Source organism: Pteropus alecto, unplaced genomic scaffold (genome assembly GCF_000325575.1).
Source record: "Pteropus alecto unplaced genomic scaffold, ASM32557v1 scaffold75, whole genome shotgun sequence".
Classification (NCBI taxonomy): Eukaryota; Metazoa; Chordata; class Mammalia; order Chiroptera; family Pteropodidae; genus Pteropus; species Pteropus alecto.
The window spans coordinates 8,338,229-8,357,742 of record NW_006440638.1 but is presented as its reverse complement, the minus strand read 5'-3'; the positions used below and the strand labels follow the sequence as shown (position 1 = coordinate 8,357,742).

General features: G+C 34.0%; 1 protein-coding gene across 1 annotated transcript in view; it reads right to left on the bottom strand.

Moving 5' to 3' along the window:
* The window catches only part of RYBP (RING1 and YY1 binding protein), a gene marked incomplete at its 5' end in the record, with an annotated part of 72,096 nt that extends 52,586 nt beyond the window's left edge, over positions 1 to 19,510 (bottom strand). Inside the window, 2 exon segments of the mRNA XM_025050856.1 lie at positions 19,072 to 19,213; positions 19,216 to 19,510. Of these exon segments, the coding sequence (XP_024906624.1) occupies positions 19,072 to 19,213; positions 19,216 to 19,510 (437 nt within the window).
* Positions 19,511 to 19,514: the final 4 nt, after the last annotated feature.

Sequence of the window (19,514 nt, the reverse complement as noted above, 5' to 3'; positions counted from 1 at the left end):
TGTTTACAATTCCCCAAATCAGCCAATATTATTCGTCATTAAATATGAAAAACTGTATTATTATTTTAATAGATGCAGGAGGAAAAATGTATAGACAAAGTTCAACATCTACTCCTTAATAGAAACTCTTAGCAAACTAGAATAGAAAGGAAATTCCTCACCTTACAAACAAAAAACTATAGCTAATACCATATTTAACAGTAAAAGACCGAATGCTTTACTCTCTTAAAAATCAGGAACAATGCAAGGATGCCCATGCTTATAGCTTCTACCGGAGTTAGCCAATGTAATAAGCAACTGTAAAAACCTAAAAGGCATCAAAATTAGAAAAGTAAAAGCTACCTTAGTTCAAAGACAAGATCATCTATGAAAAAAATTCTACAGAATCTACAGAAAAGCTACTAGAATAAGTTAAGTTTCCCAGTCTCAGTATACAAAATATACAAAAATAACTATTTCTATAAATTAGCTACAAACTACCAGAAATTGAAAAACTTAAAGTTTTAGTAACATTTACACAGCACTGAAAATGTGAAACACTTTGTGATAAATTTTACAAAAGATATGCAAGACTTGCACAGCAAAAACCACAAAAATACTGCTAAATAAATAGAGTTATACCATGTTCCAGGATTGGAATACTGAATCCAGTATTATTAAGATGTCAGTTTTTCCCAAGTTTATCTATAAATTCAATATATTCCAGTAAAAATCCCAGCAAGCTTTTTGTAGAAATTGACAAACTAATTCTAAAATTTATTTAGAAATGCAAAGGGCCTACGAATGCCAAAATAACTTTGAAAACAAAGTTAGAAGTCTTACAGTCCCTGATTTCAAGACATTATAAAGTTATATTAATTAAGATGGTAGTACCCATGTAAAGAAAGACAAATAGATCAATGGAACAAAGCAGTCCGGGAACGGAGCGACAAATATATGTCTTATTTTCATCAAAGATGCCAAGGCAGCTTAAAGAGGAATGAATCGCTTTTTCAATAAATGATGGAACAACCATATGGCCATAAGTAACAAAATCTTACTTCACCCTTACAAATTTGTATACAAATATTAACTCAAAATAGACTAAAGATCTAAATGTAGGAGATAAACTATAAAACCAGAAGTAAAGATGTGAGAAAAATCTTAGTAATGTTGGATTTGGCAAAGAGTTCCTTAAATATAACGAAAAAGTAAAAGCTATAAAAGAAAAATAAATTGGGCTTTATCAAAATTAGTAAGTCTGCTTGAAAACATATATAATAAGGAACTCTCATAATTCAGTAATAAATCAAAGCAATCAAATTTAAAAATGGATGAAAGATATGAAAAAATACTTAAAATATATAGATGACAAACACATGAAAACACGCTCAACATAATTAGTTATTAGAGAAATACAAATTAAAACCATAATAAGATACTATTAGACACTATCAGTCTAAAATTAAAAGACTAACCACATCAAGGTTGGCAAAGATGTACAGCAACTGAACTCTCTCATACAGTACTTTGGGAATGCAAACTAATCTATAATGACATAAAGCAGTGGTTGCCTAGGGACAGAAAGGGGCAGAAGAATTACCTAGGGAAAAGAAAATTTTTAGGGGTGAAATATAAGATCATTATCTTGTTTTTGGTGATTTCCAAGGTTATTCTTTAAAAATGAAGTTTCTTATATGCCAATTCTACTTTAATAAATTTGAAAAAAATTAAGCAGAGATTGTGCTTTTTCTCCTGGTTGCCGTATAATACGGATTAATACAAAGATAAAAAAATACGGAAATTTTACATTAGTGGATAAAATTTAAGCTGTACTGTTTATCACCTTTTCAAATCAGGAGATAAAATCTAGTTTATTACTATTTGACGGTGTATTCTATAAACGCTATAAATAGATATTTTTATAGAGCAAATTATTTTCTCACTAGCTTATAAGTATTTTCAAAATGCTCTATCTTCATTCCTAATGATTTTAATTGCCGAGAGACTAATATTTTAGCTATAAATTTAGTATCAATACACACACACACATACACAACACACCCTACAAATTATAACATGCATCTCTTCAGAAACAACCTGTACCAGGAGGGTTTTACCAAGGCATAAAGTGGTTTTCCTGATGACTGGAAGAGATCATAAATCAAGCTTGTTTACAACTTCATGTAATTTTGAGGTCACTATGCTATTTGTCATAGTCCCTACAGTGGAGTAATCCTACTCTTCCTTTCTTATCTTCACACCAGTATATGATCCAAACATTTTTATGTCCAGCACAAGAAAAGAGGTGAAAGAAACACATCCAGGCTGGGTTTACTCAAAGGTCAATTTTCTAGTTAACTCTTTCTTGCTTCATGTCATCTCAAAGTTTTCATGGGGCTGGACAAGGGGAGAGGTGGGACTTCTTTCACTAGTTTTAAATTCTGAGTAGTAAAAAGCAAAAGGTAAGGAAAGAAAAATAAATCAACTTTCATCTGTCAGAAGCCTCCTTTTGCTTAATTCCAGGGTTTGGGTTTGGTTCTTGTTTTTTTTGTGTGTTTTTGTGTGTGTGTTTTTTTTGTTTGTTTGTTTGTTTGGGGGGGGTGATGAAAAGGTTAAGGCTAATGATTAAAATGAATTTTAGGGTTAGATGAGAAAAATTCTAAATCATATAAGACAACTGGAAGGAAACTGGGGCTAAGTGCTAGGCATTCATCATTCTTACGTTGCTTTCTGCTGTAAAGTAGAAGAGAAGAAGCCAATAAGAATACCTTTGTTAACTGTAAATAGCCAGTGGCAAGAATTAAAAATGTATTCATTTCATATACAATAAAAAGTATTCCACAACTTAATGCAAATATTTGCTAAACTGAAGATCAAATTACATTGCCAAGAACAGAAATATAGAAAAGTCTGATTTATATGCATGGTACGAATATTCTGACTCTTAAAGAACAATCCATCAATCTAAGTCTATTTTTTTAAAGAATATAAAGAACACAAAACCACATATTACATCTTACTTTCTAAAATTCAAATGTTTACTCAATTACATAGAGGTAAAAGTTTTAAAATGAAAAACTATGCAGCATAAAGTCAAAGAAGTTTTAGCTATTACCTCTTTCACTGAAAATCTGGTTCGTTTTCTAGGATGAGAAAAGTTAAAATGACACAAAAATTATCCAAGATATATGTGTCATAATGTTAGAGCTAGAAAAGTTTTTCACTTCACCACATTGCCAATTACCAGAAGTTGGAGAACAATGAAAAGTATAAATCCAAATTTCACTTTACAGACAAGACAGTTTAACTAAAGAGTTATTAAGTAAAAACCTCATTTCTAAAGTGCGGTTTCATATAAAACTATATAGAGCCTGGATAAAGGAAAGAGGAAATAGGAAAAGATAATTAGGTTCCATTTATTTGATAAAATCACTGAACTGGAAACACATCAAACTTTCAGTGATAACAAAACAAAACTAAAAATTACATTATAAAATTATATTGGTCACTGAGACAAAGTAATATCCTTATATCAATTTTCTGATGTTATCAAATTAATTCTGAAAACACTGTACACCTTTCAAAATCAAAAGAAGATCACAATGATTATCAAGTTACCTTTAGTTGATTTAACTATTAGGATTAAGTCTAATACTAAATTTTTTGGAAGTTCTCCCATCTAGAGATCAATTCAGTTGCTATGTACTAAATTTATTCATTTCTGTAACATCTATTTGTATGCATCTAAATGTAACATCTATCTAGAAACCAATCTTGTGGTTCAGTATTAGTCTCTCTTCAGAGAATTTATTTATTCTCAAAGTTTATGCTCCAGTAAGTGTTCATCAATAGGTTCATTTAAAATACAACAAATTCTCTTTTTACTGAAACATCCTAATTCATGAGAAATATCATTTTTCATGAAATTCGGTCAAAGAGTTCTGAAAATACTAATAAACAATTCTTATGCTTCATCTATAAAAGAATATCAGCTGAAAGGGAAAGATCACCCAGAACTTCGCTCCTGAAAAATAGATAAAATTCCAATATCTAAATTAGTTCAAAAAATTCTGTAGCCCACTCCTTAAAAATCCTTTACTAAGAGAATTACAACCACTCTGGTCCTAATTCAGCTGCAAAATTTCTAAGAAAAGTATAGACTTCATAGTATAGACCTGCCAAGTTAATCCACCTTTTCCTCTTTAAATCATATTCTTAGTCTAGAAAGGTATTCTCTTGGTCTCTAGTCACTGTTTTACAAACCTTTTCAAGACAGCTACTTCTAAAACCTTAAGCTAGAAAGGACAGAACAGAATTGAATTTAAGAGGAAGGCATTCTTAATTCTCCTACGATGGACAGACACCGCTTCAGAAGAATTCCATTTTGCAATCAACTGCTATCTCAGCTGTGAGCAGAAAAGCAAGTATAAACTTGATAGGCAAATAATTAAGGGACTGATCTTAAGAGTAAAAAAAGACTGCAAAGAGTAACATTAAGAACTAGAGAAAGTAAACTAGTATGGCATTATTTCCAAGTCATTTACCAAGTGGTTTTTTTTTTTTTTTAACTGTAGGTCTAATTAATATGTCTTCATACACAGTTACAAATTTTTCTTGTGATGAAGTACTTTTAAGATCTACTCTTAGCAAAAGTCAAATATGCAAGGAAACTCCCCTTTTCTGTCTGATTGTTATAGATGGATGTCTAAATTGAAGTCTATATATTGGGTAGCTGTACAAACAGTAATGCCATTATCAGAGGAAAAAAACTAGAGAGAAACAATAGGCAATAAATACTGTGAAGCTGGAAAATACTGGAGTCAAGTGCCAACTCTGCTATATAAACTTGGGTTAGGAATGTAAGCTCTAAGTCTCATTTTGTTATTTGTAAAATGGAGATGTATCTATGTATACATCATAACCTCTTAAGGGTTAAATGAAACAACGCATGAAAATGGACTTAACATGTGTCTGCTCTATGTTAAGTACCCATTAAATGTTGGCCCTTGTAAGCATTATTATTGGGTTGGAGGCAGATCACCAATGAAGCCTTTGATGAGCTGTGTCCCACTGTTTTTCCTATTGCATAATAAAGCTCCTCTGGGTAGGAGTTACACTATGAGCACCTAGCTCACTCAGTAAACAGTTGTTCAAGAAATGCTAAGCATGAAAAATATCCAATGTACACCTGTTCTATTAGAACGAAGCTTTGCCTTGCAAAATAACACTAGTATTAACTATTTCAGTAATACACACTTCAAATACAAAAAAAGAAAGAGGATCAATCATTCTTTTATATAATGATATAACAAGAACTAAGGTTAAGAATATCCTAGGGCTATAGTACACCTGTCTGTACTTCAAAAAAAAAAAAATCACCTTCCATACCAGGTGTTCTGAGGGGAAGCCCTTATCTTAAACATCCTTAATAGGAGATTAACTGAATCTAGGTCTTTTGGTCAGTCTGCAATAAATTTAATTTCTTAGACTGGGAATCAGATACAAGATTTGTTACTCACCCATAAAAGAAGGATTTCAAAACAAAAACATTAACTTAAATAAGGAAACTTCAGCTACACAAAGTCTACAATGCCAAAGGTTTTAACAGATAAAGCTTTCCTATTCAGAGAGTCTGGAATGTATAAATATCTACTGATTTATCTTGTGAGTAGAGGGGTGAGACATTACAAATTATTTTCTATGTATTTTAAGACAATTTGGCATTGTGATATTCAAGAGTCATTTTATTATTTATTATAAACTGATCAAACTGACATAAATCGGCTATTTTAGAACTGAGACACAGAAATCATGTAGTTCTGGGAATTTCAGAAATTTTCAAATATTTATTGCAACCCAGTTTTAAATCCAAACCTAGCATAGACATCTATACATAGACATTCTTACAATGTGATATTTTAAAGTTTTTATTCACAATATAATTGCAGGAGCAGAAATTATATAGTGATACTTTTAAGAAATCCTAGATGTTGAGGTCACCCCTGCCAAAATAGAAATCTTTGCAACATGATTACATTTATATCAAATTTCATCCCAAAATTCAATCAGAATAGCTACATTCCACAATCCTTATAACAGCCTTTCACTAAAGAAAAAAACACCAATGCAGAATTTTGTATTGCTAAGATTCACTAAGATCAGAAATGGTTAATTTCTTCATTTAGGAATCTGCTGTGTTCTTTGAGATAGTCCTAAATCTATAGTAAAGACTGGGTAGACAGGAAGAGAGACACTGTCAGATAATACATGCTGAGATGAAGGGGAAAAAAATCTACAAAGGCAGAGAAAACCAAAAGGCAACCAAGGGGCTACCTACCTACTTCCCCCTATCATCACTCCTGTTCTAAGAAATGATATATAATTCCCGTCTTATAAATACATTTTACTGATGCATACCAAAAGTACTTGTCAAAATGAGCTGACAGTTTACTATCATACATTTTATCTCAGAGTACACTGGATGTCATGTGACTTCCTCAATTTTCTTAATTGGAAAAGAAACTGGAAATAAAGCTAGCAATGCATAGCAGTGAAAGCAGAATCGACATTTTAGAACACAGAGACTGAACACCTAATGATATACGCTCCAGCTGACTCTACTTAGGAGATAAGTGCCTTCCACTGCATCCCTGCCTTGGGGGGAGTCAATCATTCACAAATTCACTGACTCTCACCACTGATTTTGATGGTGGCAGGTAATGTTCTTTCAAAGAATTGTGTGATTTTCTGACTAAGTCAAGCAATGAACAGTACAGTTCAAAGAATCTAATTTTAAGGCAGTCAGTATATATTGCATGTTCTCAGCCCATTTTTGTGGATATATTTAACCAAGAGACTGAATGAGAAACACTCAATTTTATAAAGAGAAACATCACAAGCAAAACAATCAACTAATCTATACAGGCTTGCGTTAACTTTTACACCACAGGTGATCTAACGAGGCTAATAATCTCAGGATAATTCTGAGCAAGGTAAACTATCCAACTGACATTATAATCACCCTCTTCTAATTCAAATGGCCCTGGAAGAGGATGATGTGCTCTCTCCTGAGATAATAAAGGTGGAAGGGAAAGAATCAAAAGAATGCATTTAAAACACTTTGGTACCAAATTAATTTGTCCATTTAATTATGTCACCTTCCTATTCTACTAAGTGGGTATGAAATTCACTAAGTTACTTCACTTTTGAGTCTCAGCTTCTTCGACTGTGAAAAGTTGGAATAACAACTACCTTTCAGGATTACTTTGAGTATTACCTTGGGAAAATACACAAAAAATTGGCATGCAAAATATAAAGTACTATGCAAATATACAGTATTTGAGGATATCATCTTAAGACTTAGGTCTAAATGTCCAAGCGCCTGGTACAATATTTTGCACATGACTGCTCAAATATGTCCATCATTTGGTCATAATTTAAAAGGGCCCAAACTTTAATTCTGAAAAAAAGATTATTTCATATACTATTTATATGTTTATTTCACTAGTAACATTATAAAAGAATCAGTCTTCAGAATGACTAGTCATTCAATCCAGTACACACTCTACTGCAATAACATTACCAATAGTCATATATATTGCTTACACCATATATTCTGTGCCAGATCCTGTGCCTAATATACTACACATTCACTCATTTAATTCTTATAATATCCACCTATGGAGAAGTTACTATCCATAATGAAAACCTAAAGCACAAGTTCTAGTAACATGTCCAAGGTCACAAGGTTAGCAAATGGCAAAGCCGAAGTTACGAGAACTTAGATCTGACACCAAAGACCTGGCTCTCAACTACTACTACTACTTCCCAATATGGTAGCCACTAGCCAACATGTGGCTAGTGAAACATGGCTGGTCTATAATTGTAAAATGCATACCAGATTTTGAAGACCTAGCATGGAAAAAAAAATGTAAGACATCTCACTGCAATTTTCTACTGATTAATGTTGATGATAACATTTTGGATGTAATGGAATAAATAATATGGTATTCTTAAAATTCATTTCACCTGCTTTACATTCTTACTGTGGCTACTAAACAGCTTAAATTTACATGTGGCTTGCAAAAGATATACTCATATTGGACAGCACTGGTTTAAAACATCATACAGGATGACCTTATAATACAAAAGCATAAAACAATTTAAAATTTACAAACACACTTTAGAGTACAAATACTTTCCAATGTTAATAGATGTTTTAATGCTAAATTAGTGTAACCAATATAAACAAAACTTTTAAATCTCTTAATGTAAAAATACAGTTCCACTTATTTAAATTTCAATATTCCACAATCAGATCATTTTTTAAACTGTTCTATTATGGAAATTGGTCTTCCCAACTACAAAAGTAACTCATCCTAATTATAGAAAAGCACACACAAAAGAATCCATCATCCAACCACTCAGCATTAGTATTTTGATCAGTCGTTACTTCTAGGTGTGTATATTAGATTAAACGGTATGAAATATTAAAGTGGGATCGTACTGGTCATCATTTTGTAACTTGCTTTTTCCTATCATGACATTTTCTTTTATTACAGATTATTTCTATAATTTTTAACTTTTTACTTTGAAATAATTATAGATCCACAAGAAGTTGCAAAAATAGTACAGGTTCCATATATCCTTCATCCAGTTTCCTTGAAATGGCTGCATCTGGATTACAGTACAATATCAAAACCAGGAAAATGACATTGCTACGTGTATGTACATAGTTCTATGCCACCTTATCACACACGTTAAGATTCACTTAACCAGGACCACAATCAAGATAAAAATTGATCTCATCACCAGAGATCTCCCTTTTCAGTACCCTCTTTATAGTCACATCCGCCCCTCCCCCACGCCCTAAACTCTGGCAACCAGTAATGTGTTCTTTCTGTAATTCTGTCTTTTTAGAATGTTAATGGTATCCTACAGTATGTGACTTTTGGAGATTGGCTTTTTTCAATCAGAATGCCCTTGAGATCCATAACAGTTGTATCAATAGTTTGTTCATTTTTACCCCTTAGTACTCTGTGGTGCAGATGTACCATTCACCTACTGAAGGACAATGGGTTGTTTCTAGTTTTAGGCAATTATAAATAAAGCTGCTACAAACAGGTTTTATGTGAACCTGTAAGTTTCATGTTTTTATGTAAGTTTTTTCTCTGGGACAAATACCCAAAGTGCAACTGCTAGGTCATATGGTTAGGTACATGTTTAGTTTTGTAAGAAACTGCCAAACTGTTTTCCAGAGTGGTTGTACCATTCTACATTCCCATCCCCAATGCATGAAAGATCTCAAAACATTTTTAAGAGTTGCAAAATATTCACGGCTACCCCATACTTTTTACAATTTTATGCTGATTCCCATGTAATTTTCACTTCTGTTGTTATAATGATCCAATTAATACACTTGTACATATGCAGAAATCTTTATATGTAAATCACAAGTCCCTGTAAGTTAAATTATTGGGTCAAAGCGTACAAATATTTTAAAGGCATCTGATACCAACTACCATAATGACCTTCGGAAAATTTAAATCAACTAACACACCCACCAAGGGTCTGCAAGAATACTTATTTCCTACCTCACTAAAATTTTTTTTAATCTTTAAAATCTAACTTGCCAAAAAATGTTATCTTGTTTTATATTTATGTGAGTAATGGGGAAGTTATACACTTCTCTTCTTCCCTAACTTAATTTCCAGTTCTTTTATGGATTACCTGTTCGTATTATTTGCTGAGATTTTACTGGAATGCTGATTTACTTTTAAGACCTGGTTCTGTCTAACAAGTTACAAAGAAACATGTTTTTAAAATACATCTATCTGAAATCCAATTAAAGTATCAGAATTATAAGACAATAACTGATTTTAAAACATAAAAAAGTTATGAGTTTAGCTGATATGGTCCAATTTATAAACATTACCATACTTCATATAATGTATATATTAATTAAGGAATCATCTCTAGTGCCAGCTCTAGATTAAAAACATGGTTCCTAAAATGATCCCTTACTTCTCTGTTATGTTCACCTTGAAATGCCAAAACATGATTTTCCATAACAAACATCAAAATCTTCGGCTTCATTAGGAAATCTGGCTGGATGGATATTTTTTAGGAGAATATAAGATTATCTATACCAGTTATTCTCAAAGTGTGTTCCCCAGACCAGCAACATCAGCTTCACCTGGGAACTTGTAAGAAATGGAAATTCTCGGGCCCTACGCCAGACATACATAATCAAAAACTCAGCAATGTATTTCAACAAGCCTTCCAGATGGTTCTGATGAATGTTAAAGTTCGAGAACCACCAATCTAAACAAATTTAGTATAAAAACATTAAATCTAGGTTGCCTTCTATACTTAATTGTTCTTTAAAAAAAAATTTACGAAAAGTTAATTATATTATGGATATTAAGAATTCAATGACTTATTTTCATTCTTCCCCAAATTAAAACAATCCAAAAAATTAGAAACTGGATTTTAGCTTTATTTTCTACAAATAGAAATCCTAAAACCATGAAACCATGAAGTGGTCACAAAAAATTTCCCTTAGAAAAATCCAAAATGAACCATATACATTAACAGGTCAGAATACATCTTTCAAATTGAGAGACCAGATTTGTTTCACCTCACATAATGCCTTATTTCCCCACTCCCACATGGAACTACCTACCACCATCTACATCATTTTGAAAATTCCACCAACTAGCATATTAAAACACAGCACCTGGAAAACTATACAGTTACTCAAATATCTGCGGTCCAGTAAAAAAAAAAAAAATTCCTCAATAAATAAAAATAATTCTGGATGGCAGGATTATGGGTCACCTGTTTGTTTTTTGTTTTGTCCCCAAATTTTCTGTATTACCTTAATAACTAAAGAACAAAGTCAGTGACCAAACATAATAATAGGAAATTAACCTAACAAAACATCAGTATTTTTAAAATTTTACCTACCTTCACTGATAATCTTTCTTTAATCTATGTGGTAAAAATTTACGAGATGCTGGGGTAATACCAGATAAACCGAACTCCTGCCTGCAAAAAATTTATTATAACTCAAAATTAAGACTGAACAAATAATGAGTATTAAACCCAGTAACAATGATATATCATACTAAACTATTGTAGCTATGTTCAGTGAACCAACTTCCTTTGCATAACAGATCCTGCAGATGTGTTAGGTTTTGCCAATCACAGTATCCCAACCTCCAGGCAACAAAGAATGGTCCAGAAATTGGGCAAGAGACAGGTGTTTTGATTCCTGCAGTTCTTCCTTTGATTTTAAGTTCAAATGGTATTCTTCTCATTACTGGTTATGTGAATCAGTAAATTCATTTTTAATTTTTTGATTTAAGGTACTTTGAGTTAAAGTCCTATTACTTGCAATCTTGAATATTTCTGCTGCACTTAAGATATTAAACAACTTTTAGTTTTGTTAAAGAATGAAGAGAACAGTGTATAAACCTCATAACCTACATTTGAAACCTGATCTTTTCTTAGAAAGCAGTCAACAGGTTTGTTTTCTCCCTTTGGCTAACCACTGTGCCCTTTTGTCTTTTAAAACCCAATACACTGATGAAACTGGCATCATACATAACCCTTAATTTCTTGTCCCTCTCAAAGTTTCATCTTAAATTGTATTGCTAATGCTCTTACAGAGAAAAATATTTTGAACAAGTTTTAAGAGGTATTTTTTTACCTCTCTTCCAATAGTTTTTCCCCCCAACAGAAGGATAAACTACATAAGTATTTCTAAACTGACAGAGAGGAGAGGAAGAATATCTAATCCTATTAAAAAACAAAAATGTCACCGTTTACCTTGTGATTTCAAATATTTATGATTTCTGTGTAACACAGTATAGCTATATTGCATTTACTGAGAATTCACCTTTTACACTACAGTCTGTGTCAATCACTGCATGGAACTAAAAATATAGCTAAATAAATGAATGAACTGAATGAGTCAAGACTTCAACAAAAATAATCCAAATTCTGAAACAAGATAGTAATGTACACCATGTAGAAGGTACAACTACCAAGTTATGTGTATGCTGACCCAACAGAACTTACAAAATGAACAGCATAACATTTCTAACACCCAAAATGTTCTATAGCCATTTAAAAACTATCTTCAGGTGCCAGCTTACAAGCACACCCACCATCCTGGTCCTTATTGCACTTCAAAATTGGGTATGCACAACATGATTGATCCTCTGCTTTTTTTAAGCAGACTTTTCAATATGACTATTGGCTGCTTAAATCACCAAATGGACAACCAAAAAATTTAAAAATCACCAGTTATTGTTATTTAGGTAAATGTCCTAAAGCCTTGAAGCCAGGAAACATTTTAAATACACAACCTACAGTTTCTAAGGCTACATGTCTGTGTTTAATTTCTAGTACATTTTTAGACCAGAAACATAAGAAAACTACTTTTAAGGACATATTTCGTAAAGACAACTTCCTCTAATCCAATAATATTACACACACAAGATGCAAGCCCTTATATGAAAGTTTATTAGAACTCTTAACTAGAAGCTTCAAAGGAGACTCCAATTGAAATCCAAATCTTTTATTCTATATAGATCTACTGAAACCCTCCCTGTCAAGTGGGAGGCACTATAACAGACACAAGAAAATAAAGCAGTGAAAAGAAAGGTCCCACCTTCAACAAAGGTGAAAACATTAACACAGGTGTTCCAATGAAAATACAATGCAACTATGATAATGAGGTATATACATCAATGGCGGGTGATGAAAGGGCTTCCTGAAACACCCAGAAGGACGAACAGGAGTCAGCCAGGCCACAAAAGGAAGAAAAGTATTTCAGAAGAAAATATCAAGGAAAAGTATGTGTGAAGGTATAGAAATGAGACATCATGGTCCATGCTTGGAAAACCCCAAGCAGTTTAGTATGAAATATGAAATACATACATACGCCGAGCACAGAAGGTAGATGGGTGGTGGCAGGGTGCTTCCAGAAATTCTAAAGAAAGAAACAGTAAATTCTAAAGAAATAAGAGAAGCTCCTTGTGCTTGGAATTTGAACTGTATCCTATCCTAAAGACAATGAGAACCAGGAGATAATTAAGTTGTTCAAGTGGAGAGGTCCAAGAACCAGTTGGAATTTTAGTCATAGTTATGAGTAATAGAGGTGGTGAGAGGTAGTTAATAAATGTTTGAGAATTACCAGCCCATGGGGAGAAGTGGAAAGGTGTAGACAACATCTGAAGAGTAAACAGTTAATAAGGAGGTAGGGGGAGGTGAAGAACTAAGAACTTGAATCAGCCTGTATAGCAAACCCGCCATTCAAGAATGATAAAGACACAGCTTAAACTCCTGAGTGAGGCCTTCCCCAATGTACCCCCATAGACGGTCTCTACTTCCTCTAAAAAGCACATTCTCTACCATGTACTCATTCATTCCATTGTCTACCATGAAGTTCATTCACATCACTGGGTGCTTTACACCACTGGTTATCTTTTTATGGTCTTACCTTTTCAACAAGACTGTCGCGTTCCTTGAAAGCAGGAATTTTCTATTTAACCAATGCCTTGAAATATAAATGACTGTTAAACAATACTACCAATGAGTGACAAAGTTTGCTCCACTTACGTACTCTAGAAAGTTCCACACACCATGTTTTATTCCTTCCACCTAATGTATGGATTTATGCTGCTGGGAGATAGCTGAGTTAAAGTATGTAGGTAATGAAAAGGCCAGAAGAGATCTTCTATCTACAATGTATAATGGTCTGCAGGCAAAGAGGTGAGCTCTAAGATACTCCAGATTAAACAGCACTGGTAAAATAAGCAAGAACCACACACAACAATTGAGATGGACCTCACAAACATAACAGTGAGTGAAAGAAGCCAGACCCAAAAGTGTACATATTATGTGACTCCACTTATATTAAGTTCGAAAACAAGAAAAATCATCCCTGGTGTTAGAAGTCAGGAAAGCAGCTTAGGGGAAGTGACTGCAGAGTAAATAAGGGCCTTCCGGGGTTCTATTAATGTTCTGCTTCTTAATCTGGGTGCTGGTTACACAGGTGTGCTCACTTTGTGAAAGTTCATCAAGACTTATAACTTATTTGTACACTTCTCTGCATGTATGCTACAGTTCAAAATGTTTACTTAAAAATAAACAGGGGAAAAAAAAAAGAAAGTGAGCACCAGTGATGGGGCGTATAAAGGACAATATCACAGAGGGGCAAAAGAGAAAATGAGAGCCAGAAAGATTGTAGAATGTTTTAGTTCAAATTGGACAGGAGACATTTAAAGACCTAGTATCGCCTAAAATACTAATGAACTGAATTAGTGCTGATAACCACTTTGGTAAACTATAGCAACTCAAGAAGTTTTTATCAATCTTAAAATCTCTTTAGCATCTATGGAAGCACATAATAAATGTATGCCACGTGAATAAATAATACATAAGTGAATCCATTCAGAAACTCCAACCCGAGTAACTAATAGGACATACTTGCAAGTTAACTGGCCAGACTTTTAGTCTACAACAAGCAAATAAGAAAAGTTGAGTAGCCTGTGCAAAGGCTCCAAACTATCCCCAACCAAATGAGCTACATGGCACAGGTAAACATACAAAAATAATTATCTCCTTGTTCCAAAAAAAAAAAAAGAGCAGCATTAGTGTTTCCTAAAAAGGCAAATGTGTTATCTCCATAGTCCATAAAGTCCCCTATCCTGCTCTAAATTCTTAGTAGCACTTGCTGATAGTATCTTATTTTTCTGTTTACCTGTTTATTTTCTCTTCCTCTCCATAGCATTTTAATTTGTGAGAAAAAAGACCTTGTCTGTCTTTATAGCACTATACACCCAGAGCCCAGATGGCTTTATGCTTAATAAAAACTTATCAAATAACCACAACTACTCAGGTAATTTACTTTACGGTCACCCAGTATAGAAGATCAAGTCAGTATCAATAAATCAGTAAGTCTGATGTAATAGCAAACACAAAATAATCACTCTATTCCTGGGTAAGAGTGATTGATCCAGTTTTTGTACCAGCTTTGAGACTGAAAGATTTGATAATGTTTGATGATTTGGAAAACAGGTAATTTTTCGATGTAATATATGGAAAATTTTTAACAAAGACAAACACTACAATAAAACCAATGTGACCTAAGAAGCAAAACCACAGTAGTGGATGACCCAGGACCTTGGGGGAAGAGGTCTGGCTCTGATCCAGGTTAGGTAGGTACCTACTCCCTGTGCTTCCTGGAGTTTTCCTATCTGAAAAGTATTATGGGATGATGTGCTTTTGAAGTTATTAGCAAAGATCAAAACTTTGACGTTATCATTAATTATGTGTTTTCCCCTAAAACTTCTAAAGTACTTCATGATTTTGAATTGTCAAGGTATCTGAATTTAACAGGATAAAAAGTCCAAAGTTATAACCATAAAGAATCAGGGAACAAGGAAAACAATTTATACAGAATGAGTACCAACTTTCAATTCAATAATCTAAGTATTGAATTTTTTATTTAAGCTACACAACCTTATTACACATCTAAAGTAAATTCCTCACTTTTTTTGGTAACATCTCTAAAAACAGTACACCTTTCAGAAGAACAGTATTCAAATAAACAGGGATTAAACAAAACCTGATTTCAACTCAACACCATGATAAAATCTGGAGTTGAAGACTACAAAGTTCTAAATCTATGGTAATTATCCAAAGCAAAAAATTTTCAATTTTTCAAGTGAGTATACCAAAAGTAAAATATATCATCAAATCTAAAAGTACTCTGCCCAACACTCAAGGACCTCACCTTAACAATGGTTAAATTTACAAATTTGTGGGGTTTTATTTTTTCCTTTTCTTTTAAAAGCTGGTATCCTCTTTCATGAAACTGGCAAAGTGGGCTTAGATATGCTACTTTAGCTATCACCTAGGAAGGGACAGTGTTTCTTCTCCACCCATCGCAACCTTACATTCACACTCTATTTTTTACCTCAAAAGACTTATATAGTACGTCAGCATGATAGGTAGAAAGGCAACCTTTACAGCTGCAGGTGACTCCTCCATGCTCTAGTGTTAAAGGCTTAAAAGTATATCACACAACAGGCATGAGGAAATCACATGTGATAGAAATGTTCTAAACTGGTTTACAGTGATAGTTGCATCTGACTTTCCTTTCATTCTGCATAATGCTGCTCCAAAAAGAATAGAGACCTTCTGAATCACTTTCATGATTCCACCTGAAGAATTAAATATATCTGGTACACATGGCAATAACAGAGAAGAGCTGGCAGGTGGTTTTGTAGAAATCAATTCTCCTTGTCTAGAAGAAACAGAGGGAGGAGGACTCCTAATTGATCCCCCAAGCCAGACAGCTCCGACCTCCCACAGCTCTTTATACCTCTCTTAGGGCCTCTATAACTTAAGAGTATAGTTATTCCAGTACATGTCTTACCAACTTTTAACACCCTCCTTCCATTCCTTAATGTCTTACGTAGTATCTTTCACATCCTGGGAATTTAATAAGTGTTCTTTAGATAAATAGGAATATCTTCCTAATCAAATTGAGGATTATCAATTCTATCCTCAGAGGATAAATACAGCTGTATTTTACTGGACTACCACTAATTCAAAGCTGACTTCCTTGGTTGACTGGTAGATGGCAACAATAATGACAAGAATGATGAACCCCAAAATGACCACTGGCTGACCAACCAGCCAGGCTGTTATAATACCAAACACCAGCTCAGAACAATAAAACCAAATTTCTACACCAAGTCAGCAAGTTAGAAAAACTCTTCTATTATTTAAAAATTATTCTAATATAAAATTTTGCCTATTCCCAGCATCCAAAACTCAACAAGTTTTATGCTGCCATCAATTATGCATAACTATCTGATTAAAAGTATGCAAGGAAGAAAATGTTAAACCTTTGAGATACCGAAAAAATTACAAGAAAAAGGCCCAGGAAAAAAACATAGCAGTAACTGGGATCACAGAGAAATTAACCAATACACTGGACAGGACAGAATGAAAACCTATGAATTCACCTTTCCACATGAAGCCAATTCATAGAATACGAAAGCCAAAATGTCATTTGTCTTTCAATTAATGACAACTTCTATGATAGCTCTAAAAACATCAAAATATTGACAAAACCAAAATGAAACAAATTTAGGCTATTATCATGAGTTGGTAAGAATTTAAGTCCTTAGATCTCTGAAATCTGTGTTCAAAGCCTTCTCAACGGACATCAAAAAATTACTGAAAATCTTTAAAGATGGGTGAGTATTCTGTTCCTCAACAGACTTTTAAAATATTTTCATAGACTTTAACAATGTTAATATTTTAAAATAACTTAATGTTTATTTAAAAAACTGAATTTCAGTCATCTGTGATGAAAACTTTAAGCATTGATGTTTATTGATGAGTCAGATTTTTAATGCACGTAGAAACTGAAATGCATTTCATTAAGTGTGATAATTGTTCCCAGCAATACATCAGATGTAAACTTTTGAATTTGGTGTTAAGTTTCTTTTCACCAGAAAAGTTCTCAAGTTCTTAGGACTTTCCTAGTCATTTACTTGAACATCATCTACGGTAACACTCAAAGCAAAACCACAATAAAGAGAGTTGGCCTCTGAGGGATTCTACATGTAAAAAAAAAAATTACTCATAAACAAAATACAGTCGGTACTGCTTTAAATAACACACATTTCTAAACCTCCATGCCATTTGATGGAATTCCCTGTTTTAGAAAGCAAAACATCTTTAAGCTCCTAGTGTGTTTTTTAATCTTAACTAAATAAGTCTATTCTATAACCAAAAAATTGACATGAATTTACTTTTAAAACTATGGTGAAATAGCTTCACTCGAGTATTTTTACTCAAAGGTCTCATTACTCAAAGAAGTAGTGGAATTCACAGAACTGTTCCACCAGTAATTGGGCCCATTCATCTCAGAGTTATATTCTTTAGGTTGCCCAATATCCTATTTAATCCCAGGTATAAATAAAGCAATAAAATCCTAACAGGACATATTCACTTATTCAAAGGACAATATCCAGTTAAAACTATGAAGTACTACTAGTCAATTGAATGCCAATTCAAAAACAAGTACCTGATAAAAGGACTTTTGGCAAAGCTAAGTCCAAGGATCCACTAGGAATTCACTCATTTTGTCTCCCTTTCACATACATACCCCAATGACTGTCCCTTAAATAACATCAAAAACAGTTTAACTTCAAACTGTAACATCACCAAAACAAATTCAAGATACAAGTCAAAAGGTGACTGGAAAACTACAAAATCAGCTTTGACATTCTAGTAATAGCTAAATATTAAATCTGGCGTGCAACTCGTTTTGATGCCAGATGCAGTCTACTGCCTTTACCAAAATGAAAATAAATCCTTTCAACATTCTTTTCATTAAAATGAAGTTTTAAATACAAACTTCAATAAGTCACACTATTCATGTCACCATTTTGCAAAATCGTCCTCCATCACTGCTCTGCATAAGCTAATCAGGAAAAAAAAAAGGAAAGCCAAACTGACAGGTCAGCCTTCCAAAAAAAATGCACTCTTTATAAAACCCCAACATTTACTTTCAAGTGCAAGAAAATAGCAGACATTTGGAGCTCAAGACAGGAAAAGCACAACCAATGTTACTGTACAACCGCCACTGAATTTCTCAGAGAAGAGGAAAATAATTCAAGACAGGCAAATTAAAAACATTCTGCCCATGGCAAAAATAAAAGGTCTCATGTCCGACAATCCATAGCAAAACTACCGCTTCCTCTCTTTGTGAGCCATTACCAATGAGCCAATAGGGACAAGTGTTAAAATATAATTCCAGTGTCTGTTTGAAATAAGACGAAAACCTGGGAAAATTCCTTCCCATAAATCATTTATTGAAGATGAGACTTTGCATCCAACACGAAATAAACCCAAAACCACAGCATCACCCACCCCACAAATGCAGGAAAAGCTGTAATCAACAAGTTGGAAAGAGGACAAAAAGTATAGCTCAATACTCATTCTCCTTTGAAAAAAAAGTCCTTTAACAAAAGGTTAACACAAATCTTAAAGTACCTGGTGGAGGTGCCTTTCCTCACATCGCAGATGCTGCATTTAAAGGCTTCGGCGCTGTTTCTGAAGGTGCAGACACTACAATCCCAAAAGCCTTCGTCTGCGGCAGGTTTCGCTTGTCTTTTTGGCCTTCGGAGTGAGGGAAAGGGGAGAAGAGAGACACAGAGCAGGAGAAAGGAGGAGACAGCAAATCACAGGCGCTAGTGAGCCGTCGTAATTTCGCAGGAATCCAGCGCTGGAAACTTCGCTCCGGCGACCACCCACCCACCTTTACGGGGACTAGAAAAGGGACCAGGGAAGGGACAGCGCGCTCCCCTCGGCACCCTACAACCTCTGGGCCTGGGCCGTGTAGCCTCGCACAGCAGGCGGCGGCGCCCTGGGAAGGGCCGCGGCGAGCGCAGGAAGCGGGCGGACTTGTGGACTTGAGCGTGGGGCTGGGGTGGGGG